Source organism: Mobula birostris, chromosome 27 (assembly GCF_030028105.1).
Source record: "Mobula birostris isolate sMobBir1 chromosome 27, sMobBir1.hap1, whole genome shotgun sequence".
Taxonomy (NCBI): domain Eukaryota; kingdom Metazoa; phylum Chordata; class Chondrichthyes; order Myliobatiformes; family Myliobatidae; genus Mobula; species Mobula birostris.
The window spans coordinates 18,516,099-18,538,858 of NC_092396.1; the positions used below are offsets into that span (position 1 = coordinate 18,516,099).

The 22,760-nt window shown below is 42.2% G+C and overlaps 1 protein-coding gene across 2 annotated transcripts; it reads left to right on the top strand.

The window, feature by feature from the left end:
- Positions 1–1,064: 1,064 nt before the first annotated feature.
- LOC140188591 (sphingosine-1-phosphate phosphatase 2-like) lies at positions 1,065–22,061 on the top strand. Of its 2 annotated transcripts, XM_072245020.1 has the most exons (5): positions 1,065–1,360; positions 9,877–10,035; positions 13,725–13,904; positions 15,852–15,947; positions 18,135–22,061. In XM_072245020.1, the coding sequence occupies exons 1-5, from the start codon at positions 1,157–1,159 to the stop codon at positions 18,675–18,677; spliced, it is 1,182 nt and encodes a 393-aa protein (XP_072101121.1). In that variant the 5' UTR covers positions 1,065–1,156; the 3' UTR covers positions 18,678–22,061. The 2 variants fall into 2 exon arrangements, with proteins under 2 accessions (XP_072101121.1, XP_072101122.1); XM_072245021.1 differs by lacking the exon at positions 15,852–15,947.
- Positions 22,062–22,760: the final 699 nt, after the last annotated feature.

The window sequence follows — 22,760 nt, forward strand, 5'->3', positions numbered from 1 at the left end:
TATCAAAGTACATATATGTCACCAGAATCATTTTCTTGTGTGCATACTCAACAAATCTATAGAATAGTAACTATAACAGGATCAAGGACAGACCACCCGACTTGGGCGTTCAACCAGAATGCAGAAGACAACAAACTGTTCAAATGCAAATATAAGTAAATAGCAATAAATATCGAGAACATGAGATGAAGTGTTCTTGAAAATGACTCCATAGGTTGTGGGAACATTTCAACGATGGGGCAAGTGAAGTTGAGTGAAGTTATCCCCTTGTGGTCTTGACAGTGTTCAACAGAAAAAAAATCCAGCGTTATTGACACATGAACCCCTTACTACCCATTCTCCGGATGTGACCTGCCACTTTCAAAGACTAGTGCACATATTATGCATACACTCTCCCCTGTTCCATATTCCCTTTGAAACTCTGCCGTTTATATCGTTGCTTCTCTCTTCCAGAAAGTATCGCTTCGTAGACTCCGCAGCTCTCACAGAAACAACCCAGTCAGTCGCACTGCTTTACCCCAATCCATGCAAATTATCTCGTTCAATTATTTATCTAATTTCCTTCAGAAGCCCACTGTTAAATCTGTATCAATCAAATTTATTAAATGGAGCACTCCAAATCCTGAGGAACGCTGTAAGGTATAATTACAAGTAATAACATAGCTTATAAAGCATTACGCACCACGGCGAAACATTATAAAGGATGGGTGTCACACTGTTTGATATTGCACTGTAGGGACTAATGCCATAAAGTCGTATGCGAAGAGAAGCTATCACATCAACGGGTATAACTATTAACCAAGCATTATGATGTGTTCCTATCTGAACCCTCTTTATGATAGCGGCACCTCAGAGTAATCTGAAACGTGCATTTGATTTATTTATTTATTTATTGGTTGATTGCCCGGGCCTTGTTTCTCAAAGTGACCCTAATGCCGTTGACCCTGAGTGCAATCCGCAGCAGTTGCTGCGCCCTCGCCCTGGCTGTCAATCACGGGCTGCCGTCCCGCCCACGCACCCCCGGCGCACCAATCGCGGGCGCCAGAGGGCTGGGCGCGTGACGCGCAGGTGAGCGGAAGACGGTGCAGGTGAACAGCGGGCGGCCGCAGCTCCTGGTTCCCTCGCTTTATCCCCCCCCCCGGCGGCCGCCGCGTACATGGACCGTCTGCTAAGTCGGCTGCGAGGGCCGGAGCTGGTGGCTCACTTTCAGTGGCGCTGCGGGCTCCGTCCGCTCTCGGGAGCCGCGCCGGCGGAGCGACGCTCCCCCGAGGCTGACAAACGGACAACACGAGTCTCCACAGCCAGCTCCTGGAGGGAACAGGGCAGAACCGAAAGCAACGGCGCGCTGAGCGGCACTGTGGTGAGTGCAATGCCAATGCATTCGCCTTGTCCCTGCAACTCCGGGAGTGGACCCAGCTAGGACTTCGGAACACATAAAAAGTCTGTTAAATAGTAACGTTGACAGGGAGGAGACGGTGGGCGGATCTCACCGCCGCCCAAAGACACATTTGACAGCTGAACTCACTTATATATGTGTCAGGTGGCCCAGCACCCGCGGTTTTGGGAAGGGAGGAATGGGCGGGCTTCTGTGGAGGGAAGCTACAATGCCTACTGTCCTCGAATAGCAGAATTGGGAACATGCCGCAGCTCCGTGAACGCTGATGTGGCCCGGGAATTATTTTTTTTTCTGAACTTTCTAAATGGTGCTGGCCGCCTCGTGGTGGGAACACCATCCCCCATCCCTACACAGTCTGACTCCACACTGACATTGGGATCTGGTTTATGTCACTCCAAACTGTGCCTGTACTCAGGGAGCTCAGCTGTGTTCAGTGAACTGGGTGGCTGCGTGTCCCTGATCTTGGGCGTGAGGGTTTCCCATCTTTTATATCTGATCTAATTTCGTGATGAGGAACGTCAAGGTGCTTACTGCACTGAAATTTGAGGATCTTTCACATTTCCTCTTTCTGAATATTGCTCAATAAATTACAAATTATGTCATTTGCTTAGGCGTATATTCACTAGAGCAGGGGTGGCCAACCTTTTACATTCCATGTATCAATTTTTTTTTCACGCACGAGTTCTATATTAACATATTTTTACAAGAATTGAATGGGGGTACAAGAGTTGTATGGCGCATCTGAACTCGTAAGGAAATCTCAGAGGAGCCTGTAAAACTCCAACAAGGTTAGACAACTCGATCTAGGGAGGAAGTTCTGATGGCTAAAGTCCCTGCAGCAGACTGCTGCAGGATAAAGGGTATGTCATTTGGATCTGAAAGAATTGTCATCACACAGAATGGTGAAATTGTGGAATTCTTCAAAAGTAGTGGAGTCCAAGTCTTTTAAATTTATTCAAGGAGGACGGAGGTAACATTCACAATCAGAATCAGGTTTATTATCACCTGCATGTGTCATAAAATTTGTTAACTTAGCAGCAGCTGTTCAATGCAATACATAATATAGAAGAAAAATAAAATAATCAAGTAAATCAATTACAGTATATGTGTATTGAATAAATTTAAAATGGTGCAAAAACAGAAATAATATATATTAGAAAAGTGAGGTAGTGTCTAAGGGTTCAATATCCATTTAGGAATCGGATGGCAGAGGGGAAGAAGCTGTTCCTGAATCACTGAGTGTGTGCCTTCAGGCTTCTGTACCTCCTACCTGATGGTAACAGTGAGAAAAGGGCATGTCCTGGGTGCTGGAGGTCCTTAATAATGGACACTGCCTTTCTGAGACACTGGTCCTTGAAGGTGTCCTGGGTACTTTGTAGGCTAGTACTCATGATGGAGCCGACTAAATTTTCAACCCTCTGCAGCTTCCGTAACAATGTTCCCTCTAATTTTCTTTTTACACAGCTGTGCGGGCCAACTATTGCTCTGAGCAGGAATTTTTTTTACATGGCCTGAAAACTGTGTGGCACATTAAATATTCTTTTTTGGAATGTGCACATCAAACAAACACAAACTGCAACTCACAACACAAGAAAATGATGCCAGGCAGTCAAAACAACTGACAGGCACAATGGCAAAAGTAAAATGTTTTGACTAGATGGTGTTGGTGTTCAGCGGACCAGCAGTTTATTAACAATGAGCTACCGACTTCCATTCTGTGCTTGTTGTTACAATTTGTAACAGCGTTGTAACTTGAACACTGACAATGTAAACATGTTGAAGCTCTAAAATGTTTCAGAGTAAAGGTTGTGTGTGTTTATTATTTTGAAAAATTATGGATTATATTTATTAACACAATAACAGGGTATTCACAATTATGTTACCAAAGATTATTAAATTATATTAGCATAATTTCAAAATTATGTTAACATTATATAAAAGAAAATTGCAGCTGTGCAGCAACAAAGGCTATGTGCACAAGAGTATTTATGGGGAGAAGGCAGGTGCAGGCTCCTGGAGTGAATAATCAGCATGAAAATGTTGAACTGTGGAACAGGTGTGGAAGCCTGAATGGCCTAACCTGCTCCTTTTTAATATATCTACAATCAGATCATTAAATATTGTCCATCCACTTCGAAAGAGATCACTCAGCTCCTTGGGCTTGTCCTGTCTCTGACATATAGCACAATTCCAGTTGTCCAGTGTCAGTGCATGCTGATTATCCTCTCCCTTTTGGATGTAAAGGTTTAAAACCTCTTGGTCTATAATGACAGGCAATGTATCTGAGTGACAGCTCTTCACCTTAAGTGTAGACCACAGACTATTCGATTTCTAAAGTCAACAAAATCCACACTTTACAGCAAGGACGCTGAGCTTCATTTAGCAGACTGCATGTTGAACTTCAGGGAGCTGGTAACAAATTTGTTTGTGTAACTGCAGACTCCTTCTGCAGAGATCTAAAGTGAGCTGTGAGAGACATTCAGTACAGATATTTCACTCTTCCTATTTATCCTGATACAGAGTAATTGCCTATTCGCAACTGAATTTGAGCCTAACTCTGCCCCAGAAATGAGATATTGCTTTAATTGACACCAACTCCAGGTGGAACTGAAGAGTCTGTATTTATGCATTAGGTTATCATCAGCTCAGGTAGAAATCTGTTTTATCAATACATTTCAGCCTCAGATTCGTTTACTCATCAAATGTCAGTACGTTGAAACATACAGTGGAACGCATTGTTTGTATTAAGAATGAACACAACCTACGGATGTGCTGGGGACAGCCCCCAAGTTGAAGTGTGGTCGCTATTGTAATATAGTAAATTCAGCAGATAATTTGTACACAGCAAAATGTCACAAACTATCCTGTGATAATTTTTTCTAGTGATGTTGGCTGCTGAATAAATGTTGTCTAGGACTCAGCGCAAACTCTGCGCAATGGAATCTTTTGCATTCAGCTGAGAGGCTGGAAGCAACTGCAGCCTAACATCTGACAGTGTGGCAGTACCTCAGTACTGTGCAAAAGGGTTGTTGTGAATTATGGATGAGGGACTCTAGTGTGGGACTTGAATCTACAATTTTCTGAGACTGAGGTGAGAGGGCAACGCAGTGAGATGCAGAGTCACAGTCGCATTGTTCTCGGATTTATGCTCACACTGCAGAATTAATTCTTGAAAGTTAATTTAATTTGCTGTGTTGGTAGAGGAACCCCAGGCGCTCCAGGTTATGTTAAACTCAACAACAAATGAGCAAATACCTTCAGTGCTGATTCCTTCCCTGTTGGTGAGGTAGGTGATGCACCAGGCTAAGTATGGCAACAGGTTCCTCCTCTCAAACTTAAACATATGCACGTTGTGCTAACTCTTGTATAGGCCTTTAACTGGTATAAAGGCATAGCACTGAGGTATTGTGATCAGGGCAGAGGCAGGTGAGTTCAGAATTAGGTTTACTATCACTGGCATATGTTGTGAAATTTGTTGTCTTTGCAGCAGCAGTATACCACAATGCATAATAGAAAAAAATCTGTGAATTACAGTAAAGATATATATATATAACAGTTAAATTAGTGCAAAAATAGAAATAAAAAGTAAGTAGTGAGGTAGTGTTCATGGTTTCAAGGTCCATTCAGAAATTGGATGGCAGAGGGGGAAAAGCTGTTCCTGAATCATTGTGTGTGTCTTCAGTTGACTAATCTTGAGCTGAGCTGACACTTCAATAGGTGCATTTAATTTCAGAGAAATGTGTACAATATACAGCCTGAAATTCATTTTCTTCGCAAACATCCATGAAAACAGAGGAGTTCCCTAAAGAATGACAGTTAAATGTTAGAACCCCAAAGCCCCCCCAGCTCCCCCCGGCCACGCACAAGCAGCAGCAAAGCGACATTTGGTTGAGATCATTAAATTATCCAATATTTTGCAGAAGTTCCTAAAGTGACACTTGGCACCAGGATCCATCTATGCTGTTTCTCCTTATTGGATTGATGTCCACTGAGAGTTTGATGACTGATTAAAGTATTTTGAAGATGTTACCTTAATTACTGGCCATGGCAGCTATGGCTCAGAAAGTTGAACTATTGTGTTGATTTAGAAGGTCATGGGTATTTCAATGACTTTGTCATATAGTTAGGCACTACTAGATGAAGGCTGCGCTGCCTTGAGTGGCATACTGTGCCTGCAGCAGAACAGCTGAGGCCCTATCTTTCCTTGTATGTAAACAGAAATTATCCCATTGGAAGGTTAGTAAAGTTGTACAAGAAATAGAAACAAGAGTTTGCCATAGGACCCCTCAAGGATACCGTGCCTTTGTATAAGACTATGGCTGGTTTGATCTTTGGACTTGAATCCAATTTCCTCCCTGATTCTCCTAACATTTGTTTCCCCTGTATTCCAAAATCTATCCAATCCTGTTTTGAATATACTTAATGTCTCAACCTTGATTGATGAACCACCCCCCCCCACAATGTTTAAACTCCCCTGACCACGTAATATACCCTATTAAGTTCCTTTCAGAATTTTGTTTCAATGAGATCACCTCTCATTCTTCTAAACTCCAGAGAATACTGGCACATTCTGCTTAACCTTTCATTTAAAATGGCAGCCACGATGTACTGGCATCTCATCCTGTGTTTGCGTTTTTTTTTGTTCAATAGTAGTGTCTGGTGATCCTCTCCAGATTACATATTATTCTTTATAATTGTTGAATGTTGGGTTTTTTTTTGGTTACATGGTCATGCCCTAACAAACACACCACAGAGAATTCCTAATACATATCAATGTATTTGGTGAATAACACTGATCAGAAAACTGTTCTTATTCCAGGTATCAACTTAGTGAACCGTCACTGCAGCACCTGGAAGGCAATATGTCCTTCATGAATTGATATACATTGTGTGCCAGCTGTGATTTCACCAAAGACCTGTATATTTGCTGAGAGATTTCCTTATTTTTATATTCTGTCCCCAACATCCTACTTCTCTTTATCACTCACTGCATGTCCATGCAATTCTGAAGTTCACTGAACATTAACATCTAGTGATATTACGTAATTAAAATAACTTCTTTTCTGTGGACAACCTTGTACTTCTCTGTGCTTACGGTAATCACTTACCCTAATTCTCTAAATCTCTTTGTAGACACTAGTGCTGCCACACCTTACTTTGCTAACTGTCTTCATATTATTAGCAAGCCTGGATACAGTACACTATACTGCTTCATCCACTATTAATACATAACAAAAATAGCTGAGGCCCAAGCATGAGGCACTCCACTGGTTAAAACCTAACAACGGAAAAGAAATCACCTGTTTGCCCTTGCCATTTGTTTTCTGTTGGTTAGCCAATCGTCTATAATAATGTAATATGCCAGCTTTAATCCCATGAGTCTTTCTGTTGCGCAGTAACCTTTATTGCAGCAATTTATTGAATGTTTTTTGGAAATCCAAATGTTCTATATCCAGTAACTATATATCCTGCTAGTTACTTCCTCAAAGAACTCAAATGCATTTGTTAAATGTGTTTTTTTTTCTCTTTCCTAAAGCCAGAATAATGTTATTCGGTATTTCTAAATGTCCTGTTACTTATGGATTCCAGTGTTTACCCAACAGTTAATGTTAGGCTAACAGGCCTGTAGTTCTCATTATTCTCTGTTCTTCCTTTTTTTTTCCGAATAGAAGTGCTATGTTTGCTATTCTCCAAACTGCTGGAAATAAGAGTTCTTCATAGTATTGTTCCCATGACTATTGGAAAGTGAACAGGCCATTTAGTTGCTCAAACCAGTCCCACTATTCAATGTGATTATGGCCAATCAGCCACCAAATTTTATAGATGTTTCCTCCATTTTCCTTTCTAATAAGGGCCAATCTCAATCCATATGACAATAACATTTCCCAAATACTGTTGCGCCCACTCATTCATGCATTTATATGTTAATACTTACAAACCTGGGTGTTTAGAGCAGGTAAGCTGGACAAGCTCCACTGGAAACCAGTGCATCAACTTCTTCTACACGCTCTTTCCTTACGCAAACACGAGGAATTCTGCAGATGCTGGAAATTCAAGCAACACACATCAAAGTTGCTGGTGAACGCAGTAGGCCAGGCAGCATCTATACGAAGAGGTACAGTCGATGTTTCGGGCCGAGACCCTTCGTCAGGACTAACTGAAAGAAGAGCTAGTAAGAGATTTGAAAGGGGGAGGGGGAGATCCAAAATGATAGGAGGAAACAGGAGGGGGAGGGATGGAGCCAAGAGCTGGACAGTTGATTGGCAAATGGGATATAAGAGGATGCTCCCTACGCGACTCCCTTGTCCATTCATCCCCCACATCCCTTCCCACCGATCTCCCTCCTGGCGCTTATCCTTGTAAAAGGAACAAGTGCTACACATGCCCTTACACTTCCTCCCTTACCACCATTCGGGGCCCCAGACAGTCCTTCCAGGTGAGGCGACACTTCACCTGTGAGTCGGCTGGGGTGATATTACTGCGTCCGGTGCTCCTGATGTGGTCTTCTATATATTTGCGAGACCCGACGCAGACTGGGAGATCATTTCGCTGAACACCTACGCTCTGTTTGCCAGGGAAAGCAAGATCTCCCAGTGGCCACACATTTTAATTCCACGTCCCATTCCCATTCTGATATGTCTATCCACGGCCTCCTCTACTGTAATGAAGCCACACTCAGGTTGGAGGAACAACACCTTATATTCCGTCTGGGTAGCCTCCAACCTGATGGCATGAACACTGAATCCTCTAACTTCTGCTAATGCCCCACCTCCCCCTCGTCCCCATCCGTTATTTATTTACATACGCACATTCTTTCTCTCTCTCTCTCCTTTTTCTCCCTCTGTCCCTCTCACTATACCCCTTGCCCATCCTCTGGGTTTCCCCCCCTCCCCCTTTTCTTTCTCCCTGGGCCTCCTGTCCCATGATCCTCTCATATCCCTTTTGCCAATCACCTGTCCAGCTCTTGGCTCCATCCCTCCCCCTCCTGTCTTCTCCTATCATTTTGGATCTCTCCCTCCCCCTCCCACTTTCAAATCCCTTACTAGCTGTTCTTTCAGTTAGTCCTGATGAAGGGTCTCAGCCCGAAACGTCGACTGTACCTCTTCGTATAGATGCTGCCTGGCCTGCTGCGTTCACCAGCAACTTTGATGTGTGTTGCCCAACTCTTTCCTTACTTGGGTTACCTCACTTTAGCAAACACTTTGCCTAAAAGGCCTGAACAGACCGAACCTGGACAGGATGTTTTCATCAGTAGAAGAGTCTAGGGTTTGAGAGCACAGTCTCAGAATTAAGAGATGTCCCTTTAAAACTGTGACAACTAAGAACCTCTTCAGCCAGAGGATAGTGAATCTGTGGAATCTGTTGCCATAGAGGGCCATGGAGGCCAATTTATTGGGTATATTTAAGTCCGAGATTATGAAGTTCTTACTTGATAAGGCTTTAAGGGTTATGGAGAGAAGGCAGAAGAATGGGGTTGGAAACAAAAAAACCATAGCCATGACTGAATATGGAGCAGATTTGATGGGCCAAATGGCCTAAATCTGCTCCTTTGTCCTGTAGTCTTTATATGACAGAAGTGATATATTTTACTATCATTTAGAGAACTTATTTCCATGTAGACGTCCTAGTTTTATTTTGTTCCAAGTCCTGAATGTCCTGCAGTTTGTTATAGTTTTGGTGACGTTGCCATACACCTTCAAGCTGAATGTTGTGCCTTTAATTCATTTCACTGTTTCTCCATGCACGTGGTTTTATATAGGAGCATTTATTCAGATTGGTTCTTCTGATCAATTGTTTTATTCATGCATTTCTTGTTTCTTTATCCTGGCTAATTACTTTATACATTTGTAACTTTTCCTTTCCAGCTGTTGGCCCATATGCACTTTCAGACTATTGCTCCACACTTTTCCCTTTCGCTTGCCTTGGAGCTACTCATACTACCTTTCTGGGTCAACGTGACTGGCCAAACCTGGACCCTACATTTTGATTAATTTATGAAGCTGTAATTACTTTAGCATCCAATATATAAAATACATTGAAAACATTTGTTATATAGTGGGAAGTCAAATTAAAATGTTGGGACAGTGTTTTACTATATAATTTTATGGTAGTGCCATATTACTACATTATATTGGTAACCTTGTTCTGCTCATGGTAATTCCTTCAAGGGCATTATCCAGTAACTCTGGGTGAGATTCTTGAAGGTCAGTTAAGAGGCTACAGGCATCCTGGCTGCAATCCTTAGTGTACTGGAGAGTTTTTTTCCCTCTTGTAACACAGAATGTTGACTTAGTAGCTTAGTTTGATGCTCAAGAAATACCAACAGGCTGTTCTTCTAGTATTACTGATGGATTGACATAATGTACATTGTGTTTTACAAAGTTCAGCTGTCTATCACCATCTCAGCTCTCGACTGCTGCAAGATCTACTGGCTTGCTCCTCAAAGCCCAATGACCATGTTGTGTGTATGATTCCTCTAGATTCCTCTGAAGAAATACAAGATTGAGAATTATTTCCTCTACTACCTCTTCCTGTTTGCTGCCACATTGGGCCAGGAGGTTTTTTACATCACCTTCCTTCCCTTCTGCTACTGGAATATTGACCCACATGTTGCTCGGAGAGTGATCAATGTCTGGGCAGTGAGTTTCTTCTTTTGTTAATGTTACATGGGAGGGTAAGTGCTTAAATGACAAAGCACTGGGATAAATGCAATCTCTTACGGTGGTTAACACAACAATGGCAATATACAAACTTGATTTATTTTCCTTCTCCTGGTCTCTGTCAAATTCAGTGTGGTCCTGTTTAAAATGTTATAATATGGTGAAACTCCTTGGGATATTTTATTAAGTCAGTGTTGCAATTAAATGTTGACATCATCATATCCTGCTGGTACCTCATTCAAGTAGCTATTGCGTGTGTGTGTGTGTGTGTGTGTGTGTGTGTGTGTGTGTGTGTGAGTGAGAGAGAGAGATCAGATTGATCTGTTTATGCCTATATTTGCCAATAAAGAGCTTGACCCAAAATGCTCATATACCTTAGCTTCACTTATTGGCTTGTATCACCTCTTCAGACTGGAGAACAAATGTGGGGATTTCCCTAATTTGAATAACAAGCATAACATTTAACAATTCAGGCCCAAAGACACCTTTGTTTAGGATTATTCCTCAAATGCTAGTTGATTGTGTCTGATACTTGGGCACAAACATCTGATGTCAGACCCAGCACATATTCCTGGATTGAAGAGTTTATAGTGTTTAAACTGGTATCCGAATACCTGAACCCAAAACTTACCAATGGATGTCCTGTCAATTATAGAATAACTTGAAGAGAATAATCTCATCTGGCAGTAATTCATTGCTAAACATCCCAACTGACAATTGATAGCAGGGGTGGGACATTAGGGGAAGGACGAGAAGGTGTTACAAAAGTCTAAGACTGTTGATTTTTAGTGAAGGCCTCCACCCACTATTCCCTCCTGATCAAAAGCTGCTTTCTGGATGGTTATGTCGGTGCTTGCCTTACATAGTTACGTCATCATGTGGTAATTTATCCGGTGCAGAACTAGTTTACCAAGATGTTTTGTGAATGGCTCATCATCACCATCAGCTAAAATGGAAACAAAAGTCCCAGCCTCAAAGCACAAAGGAGCAGTTAATCATTCAGGTTAAATTAAATATCCAGGTTAAAATACAAAGCAAAATACTGCTGTTCATTTTCTCATTCAATTAATTTCTTATACTGTGATTTTTTTTTTAATGAACACTTTTGAAAGGCCACCGACTCAAATTATTAAATGCTTCCGATTTCACTGATGTTGCCAAACTTGCTCAGTATTTCCAGCAGTTTTTATTATAAAAGTTGTTATGTGTGACTCAGGTCAATAAGTTGAATATAATGCAGAACTTTCAGAAAGTCGAATGGTCAGAAGGAAGAAGTGATTTAATACTCCAAATATCCAAATCACAAACCCTAAGAACAATGGAAGACTAATCATGGCTCTTCTGCTGTTCACTCAATGTTTCACCAGTATCTTGCTTTTGTCCATTTATATTGATTCAATATCCCTTAAGATCTCACCTTGCAATTTGCTACTGCTGATGCTGGAAATGTGAAATATAGAAATACTCCGGTAAGTCACCATTTACTATTCATAGCTTGAAAATCTCTGTCATTCATATTCTCAATAGTCATTTTAGAGCAGATAATATCAAAATCGGGTGACAGGTGACAGGAGAGAGCTGGAGACGTTGCAGAGGGAGGAACCATAAGGCTGATCTTTAGATATCAGATTTGGGAAAAGATTAGGGCTTGGGGATAAGGTAACTTTAAAAAGGTACATGAAGAGTTTAGGGAAAGCAAAAGATAGTTCCAGAACATTACATTAAGTTACACATGAGAGTGGGATTATGATAGTAAAAGGAAATTTACAGCCTGACCACAGCAATTTTTTTTTTCCACATGCTGGGATTAATAAACTCATGGCCGAAACTTTAAAGTAGGGTGGTGAAGCCCCATCACAATGACAGATCAATCATAACATTCGGTCTCAATGCTGGAACGAGTATGGTGCAGAAAACCTGAACCCCAGAGTGCTAGGTGGCCATCTTACTGGTTTGCAAGAAAAAAATAAGTTGTGACTACCTTCGAAGGTGATTAAAGCATCATTGCTGATGAGGATGGCAGAGTTTGTCGGTTAAGATTGATACCTGTCGCCGGCTGGAAGCTCAAGAAGAGTTTATTCATTTCATCAAAGATGTTCATTAAACAATAGAAAGTCGTAAGATAATTATGAAAGGGAACCACATTCTCAACACCTATCTCTTTTATCCCCAACTCTGTCAGCTTCACTATAGTATTCAGTTGTTTTTTTCTTCGTTCCCGCTCCTTGGGTTGCAAACTTAGGTCGAATGAATTCCTGAAGGTTTCACCCAGTACTCCCAGCTCCAGGTGAACAGTTTGCATAGCGAGCTTGTTTGATTAGCAACCCACCTTCCCACAGTCATCTGAAAAATAAGAGGTCTTCTCATTGCCTGATTGGATGATTCTTGGCTATCTATTAAAATTTTATCTCTAGTGCCTTAATTAGATTTAGATTTAGATTATGAGAACACTCAGTCCTCTTTTTACTGTCATTTAGAAATGCAGACATGCATTAAGAAATGATACAATATTTCTCCGGAGTGATATCACAGAAAACAGGACAAACCAAAGACTAACACTGACAGAACCACATAATTATAACATATAGTTACAGCAGTGCAAAGCAATACCATAATTTGATGAAGAACAAACCATGGGCACAGTAAATAAAGTCTCAAAAGTCCCCGAGTCCCCGATAGCAGGTGGCAAAAGGGAGAAACTCCCTGCCATAAACCTCCAGGCACCGTCAACTTGCCGATGCCTTGGAAGCAGCTGACACTGAGTCCATCCGTCCGAAAGCTTCGAGCTTCCGACCAGCCTCTCCGATACAGCCTCCCAAGCGCCATCCTCTGCCGAGCGCCTTCGACCTCACCCCGGCCACTGAAACACGCAAAACCGAGGATATCAGGGCCTTCTGCTCTGGAGATTCCAGTTACCACACAGTAGCAGTAGCAGTGAAGCGGGCATTTCAGAAGTTTTCCAGATCTTCCTCCATACTCACGTCTGTCTCCATCAAATCAGAATTGTGCACGGTCCCCTACTTGACAGATCACAGATATTCACCACCGAAGTGGCTGTGCACACTGCCATCACGCCGCCATCTTCTCCCTCCCTCCCTAATTACTAATACGTTGGAAAAAAGATCTAAAGAATGTAGTATAATTTCTTTGTAGTTTTACTTGAAGTAGTGGCTGGGAGGTTAATCTTAATTTCCTGGAGGTTTAGCTGACCCCACTTGTACCCCAGCCAGGGAGTTGTTTAATGATGCATCCACATGAGCAGGGTTCTTTTCCAAGGGCACATTACAGAGTAGAACAGCAGGAAGAAACAGGTTGGGTAGGGAAAACGGGAAGAAGGGCTCGTTTGAGCATTGCTGTCATTATTTATTTAAATTGGACTCTAAAGGCTGAGGTGAGAAATTTAAATTTATCAAAGCCCCCAGTGAGACCAAGGGTTTGATAGTAATTTTCATCATGAGACTAAGGTTGGGTCAAGCCATCACTCTAAAGGACTGTGTAAATATCCCATTTGGAGCAAATGCTATGGTTGGAAGTTAGAAGAGGTAATTAAAAAGCTTCCAGACACACAGATTGTGATGGGTCCTGACATCTTGGGAATGCAGAAGGTCAAGGATAAGAAATGTTTATAGTGGATTAATGTCTCTCTCCTTGCCTTCACAATACTCCAGGTTGTGATGTACATTGGGCAGGCTTCGAAAGACGTCTTAAGATGGCCGAGACCCCCATCACCTCCAGTAATTAAGCTTGAGGTGCGGGTGGATGCGGAGTATGGCATGCCTTCCACTCATGCCATGGCGGCCACTGCCATTCCTTTCACCTTCCTCTTGGCCACAATGAACAGGTACAAGGTGAGGCATAATTATTTTCTTCCTTAATCTTTCAGTGTTAAGAATTCAGTGGGAACTTCAAGATGTTTGCATCTGTTCTACTTAATTGCTAGTTCTCAGAATGACAAATCAATTTTTCTACAAAAAAAAAAATTAGCCCTGTTTGATTTTTCTTTCCCTTTTCTGACTTGCTATCATCCCTTGCCATGCCAATGTCTGATTTGGGTTTCATTCCTTTTGCTTGTTGATAAATCTCAACCAGGGTGAATGGAAGTTTTGGTGGATCCCACAGATCCATCCAGATAGACGTTCACAGATGTGTGCAACACACGCACACACACGTCATTCACCCCCCTTCTCAAGTTTTCATTGTTCATAAACACTGGCAAAGGACTATGGCAATAGGCGGTTTGAGGGAGAGATTGCTATGTTCCAACCTCTCACTGTCTGTTGACCAGAGTAGAGGAAGCTAAATGAGGAAGAACATGTTTTAAAAGCAAGGTAACTGGAACCAGGTGTTCCCTGTTCGGAGCTGCCAAGAAGCCTTTAAAATTACTGGCAAGGTCATCTCTGAGTGCAGTAAAACTTAATTACTGTGAAAATGACTCTCTATCTGGTTAATCAGTTACTACTGAGTGTCAGAAAAGGAATTTCTGCATTTCTGCATCTGCATACACTGAGCTCACAAACCTAGGTACTCTGCTATGCGAGTTTGTTTCAAACGACGAGAGTGAGGCAAAAAAAAGGATTAACAAAACAATCAACCAGTAACCCACAGTACAGGTTAGTTTCTGGTCACAGAATCTCTTCCTGAGGTTTTATCGGACACTCCCTTTCTGCGTGGAGATGCATGCATTGTCAAAAACGTGGGAGCCAATTTACACAAACAATAACGTGATAAATGACCAGGTAATCTATTTTAATAATGTTCAGGGATAAACAATGACATAAAAAGTAGGAACTGCTTCCTGCTTTTCTCTTGAAGAAGACCTTTTCCATTAGAGTGGCATTTTCTTCATACTGCTCTGGCAAGGTCAAGTCTGACTTTACTTTGAAAGTATGATATTCTGACTTATGACTTGAAGTGCTATCCATAACCTAAAGCTGACAGGCAAAACAAGTTTACAGCAAGTTGAGGATGCATCTGTGGAATGATCCTTCATTGAATGTTGATTCTGTCAAGACCTGTCATCCTGTACACTCAGGGTTTGCAAAGTGATGTGGTTTCATTTCTTGGAGAAGTGGACAGTCCGAGTGCTAAAAGAGTAGCTTGCACCACAAATGATCCGATAGTTTGGGTTTTATTCCAGACTTCATTTGGGCTACATTTTTGTGGGATTAGAGTTCATTGAACCCTCGTTCCAGTTTTGTCTTTTGGTTGAGATTGCCTGGGGATTTTATTTGAGTCATTCTTGCTGCAATACATTCTCTTGTTCAAAGGTCATAAGCGCAGTTCATTGCAAAGAACTGTGTGCATGGCTTATGAAATGGATTTGATAGCCTTGGGGCATTGCAAAGCAGAAAGCTGTGTCTGTATTGAGATCTTTATTTTACACAAGAAGATGCAAGGAGTAGGATTAAGCTGTGACATTGACTGGGGACTATGGGAGACACACTGCACAGCTAGAATTAGAACATGTACAGCTGAACATTTGAAGTTCAGTACCAAAGTGTATAATGAAATGTGGGTTCATGGTTTTGGATGTCAAGGATTATATTTATACTTATCTCAAGCAACCCCATCTCATCACATTTACTTAGATTCAGAGAGTATACTGAAAATGCTCCCACCTGTGTTAGCACTGACTTCAGAGAAAAATAGAATTCGATAGGTATTAAATATGTGCTGAGTCTAATCAGTGTGGTTCCTGCTCTTGGATTGTTTGATGGGGCAGTGCAGACAGAACCTTGCACTGTATCTAACCCATTAAGTGCATCTGTGTGTGTGTCTCTCTCTCTCTTTTCCAGTACCCGTTTCCCTTTGAGCTGGGTTTGCTGTTTGCGGTAACGATTTGTACCTTGGTCTCTCTCAGCCGTATTTACACAGGAATGCATACAGTTTTGGTAAGACAAACACAGCAATTTATATACAAAGGATTCTGTTGCAGAAGGTTTGCTTTATGACCTTGGTTCAACAGATGTTTTAAAACAAAATTTAATTGCCAACAATATAACAAAAAGTGAATAAATTAGCATAAAAGGTGACTGAAGTATTTGCAAATTTGTATCTTTGAGAAGCAATGGAAGGTTATGTTCTGAAGCACAGAAATTTAACACTAGTTCAAAGAATAATTACTTCAGACTATTGATAAAAGATGAGTTTAACAAATCCCATGCTTTGACTTTGTTATTAACCCACTTTTGCATTAATCCTCATCTCACTACTCTTTCCCATTCATTCACTGTTTCCCATTAATCCTCATCTCCCAATTCTACCCAATTCACTTCCCCACTGTTTCCCATTAATCCTCCTATCCCTACTCTAACCCATTCACCTCACTGTCTCCCATTAATCCTCATATCCCTACACTTCCCCATTCACCTCAGTCTCCCATTAATCCTCATATCCCTATTCTTCCCCATTCACCTCACTGTCTCCCATTAATTCTCATCTCCCTACTCTTCCCCATTCACCTCACTGTCTCCCATTAATCCTCATCTCCCTACACTTCCCCATTCACCTCACTGTCTCCCATTAATCCTCATATCCCTACTCTTCCCCGTTCACCTCACAGTCTCCCATTAATCCTCATCTCCCTATTCTTCCCCATTCACCTCACTGTCTCCCATTAATCCTCATATCCCTACTCTTCCCCGTTCACCTCACTGTCTCCCATTAATTCTCATCTCCCTACACTTCCCTGTTCACCTCACTGTTTCCCATTAATCCTTATATCCCTACTCTAACCTATCCACTTTCCCACTGTCTCCCATTAATCCTCATATCCCTACTCTTCCCCGTTCACCTCACTGACTCCTATTAATTCTCATCTCCCTACTCTTCCCCTATTCACCTTCCCACTGTATCCCACAGATGTAAGTACATGCATTCCCCACCTTGCCAATCTACCCCTCTTATCTACCTTCCATCCCAATCCCACCTACCTACCAACCCATTGTATTGTCGAACCCCCATCCCACCCAGAGCACCCACTTAATTCGATTGATCTAGTGTTTCACTATGTTAACCTAATGGTCGTGGAATTAGACCAGGACCTCATTGGACATGAGTTCAAATCACACGGTGATAAAATGATTTTAATCATTTGGTCAATTTGTGATGCCAGGTTCTTGTAAAGCTGTCAGGAATGGGACCTGTCATTATTGCACAGATTTGTGGCTCATGACGCACAATACAAGGTTAATCCCGAATGCCCCTGGGCCATTAGGGAATGGTAAATAAGTGCTGCCTTGCCAGCGTTTTATACAATCCCAAAGGGTTTTAAAAATGTTAACCAAAGTTTCACAGAACAGGTGGCATACTTCTAAAGTCAATCTTTATTCTGGAAAAAAATGACTGTGGTTTTATTGGTTTCCAACAGTGAGCCTGCTCACTACCCTGGGGGTTGCAGGAGCAACTGCATACTTCAGACTATTCACCCTCTCCATTATTGCAGTCACCCTCGGGTTTGTTGACTTACTCCAGTCAAAACTGCCAAACAGTGCCTAGCCCTAAGTATTAACAGCTAAAAGCAGCATTCCTTTCAAAGTTTTCTATTCACTAAAAGCTTCTGCTGTTATCTCAATCCAAGAACCACACTTCTTTAGCTGGAGGACAAACAACAAAAAAAGACTCTATCTCTCTACAGAGTCTGGATTGTTAATGAATGGTTAGGTATTGTAGAGCTTTCCACTGGAACGTCTTCCATCCTGGAGAGCGTGTGCTGGTAATATGGTATGAGGGCTAAAGTTAGGATTTCTTTTACAGTCAGATAAGCTGCCAATTATCTTATATATCTCTGTGGGGTGTCATTGCAATTCATTCTGCAACTAGGGCCAAATACTTTCAGGAGGTGAAGGTTAAGTAAGGAGTAAGATAATGTTTTGCATTCAGGACTGATTGCCATGCTCCCAAATAATGTTCATGCTAAATCTCAATACTTCAGTATTCTTTTTGTTCAATCCTTATCAGGTGATGTTTTAGATCCTGTAAGTGGTCAGGCCTGAAATGGCAGCTTGGTGAGAAATTGAAGTTGATTTGAAATTTATTCCCATGGCTTGCTACAACTAATGGTCCTTTCTTTTCTTCAGGATGTGCTCTGTGGAATTGCAATCACTGCTGTGCTGGTAACCGTTTCGTACCCTTTCTGGGATGCCATTGAGACTTTCCAAATGAAGAATCACTTTGCTCCTGTACTAGCACTGACACTGTCCTTCCTGCTATCTATAAACTATCCCGAGCTGGACCATTGGAGCACAGCAAGGGGTGACACCACTAATATAGTCAGTGCAGGTGGAGGAGCTACCTTGGCCACTTGGATTAATTATCAGTGGGGGCTTATCCCGGAGCCCTTGTCGGCTCCGCCTTATGAGATGCCTTCGGTGACACCTGAACTCCTCGGCAGGATGGTTGCCCGATTTACCATTGGCATTGTGATTGTGTTTTTCGCACGGCAGGTTATAAAATCACTGGCCTTGGCCTTTGTTTGCAGGTTGGCTGGAGTCTCCCCCAGGGACCAGGAAGCTCGGAAGCTGCTGTGGGTGGAAGTCCCCTACAAGTACATTACGTATAGTTGCCTTGGAGTTGTTGGACTTGCTTTGTGCCCAGCGGTGCATAGATATTTATCACTTTGATCAGGTTACTGATCTACTTTGCTGCATGCTGGGGAGCTGTAAGAGCTGCTGGTGCGTGTAGTACTGAACGGCTGCACCAATTTGTCTTTTGGACTTTGGATTCAACCTGGGGTTTAGTCAGAGATCTGAGGGATAGCAGTCCAATGCTCGATAGTGAAGTTCCTCAATCGACTGAGACATAAATTCTGTGGACATTCCTGTCTTGTTATCACCTTGTTTGTTGCTTTGCAGATGTTTGTATTTGGGATCTTTGTTTTACGCTGCCTTTCAGGGGGTAGGCAGGCAGGCTGGAGTGTAGGAACAATTGGATCATCTCTGTGCCTTATGGTTCTTTCAAAGATGACAACCCCTTCCCACTGAAATCAAGCTTGGAATCAGTTTTGTTTGCTTGCAGTATCTTCAGTAGAGGTTCCATCACAGGTCAGCTGATGAGCTGAATAGTATTGTTGATGTTGTTCTGGCTGCTGCTCCCCATTGCGTCTAATGCGTTCACTGGGGGTCAGTATGCAGGAGCTTGTCTCCAGTGTACACCTGGCCAGAGGCTAGTCACTGGGAAGGGTTGGGGAGGTTGCCCTGGCCTTGCTCTCCACAGGCGCATATGGCCCACTCAAGTTGAGGTCAAACAGTAAAATTAAATAAAAAGCTTTGTTTTTCAGAGTTCCAACCACTTTTCTGATATAAGCTCAACCAATAAATTAGTTCACCAAGCCCATACTACTCAATTGACTGAGCATACAGAGCTACAAAGATATGTGTGAGCAGCTCTCCACTTGTAAACAGGGCCCAGTCTGTGAGTGCAGGACTCTGTGGATCATGCAAGGTGTTGAGTATGTTCACGTGTTTCTGTAGATTGAAACTTGACTGAGCCAACAGTGCTGGAACTTCAAGCAGAGAAAGTTGCTGCACACACTGACACATACAGACACATCTCCTTGGTATTAATTGGGATGGGGGCAGGTTCCAGATCTATCAAGAGCAGTAAGAAACACCTTGGTTACCTTTGAGTCTGCCTTGTGCTCTGGGGGCACTCAGTAGGAGACTTTGAGTCCACTGTGAATTTCAGCAAAAGTGTCCAACATGGTTAAATAAAAAAAGGAAATGCTGGAACTACTCATCTGGTCAGGGTATTTTAACTCTTAGAAAACTGGGGTAAAGGGTTTGAGTGATAGTGTGCTTAGTGACAAAACCTTGCAACTAAATCGTAAGAAAACTGAGGCGTTCAGTTCAGTCTCGGTTACTTTGCACCACAGAGTTCGTAAGGGTGAAGAATACACAGGGCAGGAATATTCACACATTCTATACATGAGCCATTATGTTAAGATGATCTCTTGTAATCTCAATTTATTTGTGCCCTGGTATGAATGTACATACAGAACACACCTAGACTGTTATAATCCAAGTTAGGCCGTTAGGAGATTCAAACTCTGCTTTAAAGGTAGAGTAACCAAAATGCCTCAGTTCAGTGTGAAGCCAGCTTAACCTTTTACTGTACCTCAGCATGTGAGGGTGTTCCCTCATGTAGTATATTTTAAATATAATTACAATATGGAATTCAAACCAGTTCCAGTTACTGTAACGCCAATTGCACAAGTCCAATTTCCTTTAGTCTCATTGTGGGGAAACCCGTTGGACTAATCTCCTCCCCCTTCAAATAGATTGCATGGGTTCTGAAATGAATTTACCCTTTCCTATCTGTGTCACTTGTGTTTAAGATTGAACCTTGTCATTATAAAAACTGGATTTGCCGAGTCTTTCCTGGCTTGGTTAAATTAATGAAGAAAAGGCTTTATCTTATTTTTTTTACTGTTATTTTGTTGCAGAATCAGCAATGTATAAAACTTGTAAAGAATGTTGTAGTTTTTTTGTGTGCTTTCAACTTTAAGAATTTGTCTAAATGATGTATGTTGTTATCTTTTTGTACCTTCAGTTTGTCTGCACTTGGTCCATTATGGGTATTTTCATTGGCCATGATTATACCAGGTTTGTAGGGCAAAATGAGAGGGAGGAGGAAGAATTGTTTTCTCCCCAAATATCTGATATTTTAGTCCAGGGCACCCCCTCAAGCCCTCCCTGTATAAATTATGTGGATTCTGTCATGATCCATGGTGCAGTATCACATCTAGTTGAACCGAGTGCCTGTTAGCCTGTTCCCATCCCTTGCTGTAATGCACTTATCTCAGGCCACGTGTGTCAGTGAAAATTGGTTTTGCTGTGAGCTAGGGTTCCTTGTTGAAAGCTGGCATTGTCAGACAGATCCATTTCAATACATTATTTAAAAACAAATTTCTCTGCATTGTTGAATCAAATATTTCCAGGTCAGGTACTGTACAGATTAGGAACAGACTAAAGCAACCTCTTCACTTCCTGTTGAGCACACCTGGGGGAAGGGGCACCATGTGATAATATTAACAACACAACCCCCTACCCCCAGCAAATGGACAGCTATGAATCACTTGCAGTAGTATAAGATTAATTGCAAAATTTCCCAAAAGTGGCAGAGTTGCTGGAGTTAGAAAAGATTAAACATTTTGACACATCACATTCAATATGTTTTGTATATCTATTTTTTAAAAAGTCCTGCTCCACAGGGATGATCCGGCAATGTGTTGTCTAAAATTAGGGGTCACAGTTGCAAAGTAACAAGCCAGCCATCCAGGACCGAGAATGCAGAGAAATCTCTTCAGCAAACAGGCAACAAGTCTTTTAAATTCTCTCTATCATAGCTATTGAGCCTCAGTTACTCAGTAGATTCAATTCAGCTAACCTCAGACTTGTCGATATTAAGGATATCAAGGTATACGGTACTAGTACTGGGGTAAAAATTACCCATGGCCTTTGAATGGAGGAGGAGCTGTGCTGGGTTGAATGGTTCACTCCTCATTCTATTTCAGTCCATCAACAGAAGGTGCTTGGAGCCTTCACAGGCGTAAGGATGGATAAATCCCCAGGGCCAGACGAGATTTGACTGAGGCCACAATGGGAGCCAAAGAAAGAGATCACTGGGGCTCCCGCCGAGATTTGTTTATCTTTACTGGCCGGAAGTGAGCTACCAAAGGACGACATAAACATGGTCCTTCTTTTCAAGAAGAGCAGAATGGAAAAGCCTAGCAAATATACCCCCATGAGCCTAACGTCAGTGGTTATGGGACAGGATAAATAATTACTTGGAAAGGTGGGGGCTAATGAGAGAAATCTAGCTTGGCTTTAAGGCCAGCACTACCCTTACCAATCTTTTGAGGAAGCAATAGAAAGTGTATTGATGAAAGTAGTGCAGTAGATATGGTTTATGTAGATTTCAATAAGACTTTCAATTAATCCAAAAGATTAGGGCCAATGGGATCTCGGGCAAGTAGGCTTGGCACTAAGTGACAGTAGAAGGGTGACACACATCAAAGTTGCTGGTGAACGCAGCAGGCCAGGCAGCATCTCTAGGAAGAGGTACAGTCGACGTTTCAGGCCGAGACCCTTCATCAGGACTAACTGACGAAGGGTCTCGGCCTGAAATGTCGACTGTACCTCTTCCTAGAGATGCTGCCTGGCCTGCTGCGTTCACCAGCAACTTTGATGTGTGTTGCTTGAATTTCCAGCATCTGCAGAATTCCTGTTGTTTGAGTAGAAGGGTGATTTGGTTTCCTATAACCAGTGGTTTTCCGCAGGAATCAGTACTAGAACCCTTGCTGTTGAAATGCCCAAGCCACAGCTACTGTCCCAAGACAAGGGGAATAGTGGCCAAGTTGCAATACTGGTGTCCTGTACATTGGGATTATGTCAGCATGGTGTGCGAGGCAAGGAATGTGTTAGAGCAACATTCCCTCTGAGCAGGTCCTGTTTCTTCGGAGACTGAAACCCAGGTAACCAGTCATCAGAGGATACACCACTGCAGGGATTCCAGTCAGTTGTTCTTGTCCACACAAAACAAAATCCATTATGACAGGAGTTTAGTTACACAGTCGTTTAGCAGTCATTGACAATCGTGGATGCAGGATAATGACCTGAATGTAAAGCCAGGCTGCTCAGTGCCGGCATGGCAGTGAGTTTCCAAGTGAAGTTTTGAAGGCTGTGCTGGAAATTATTTAGCCTTTA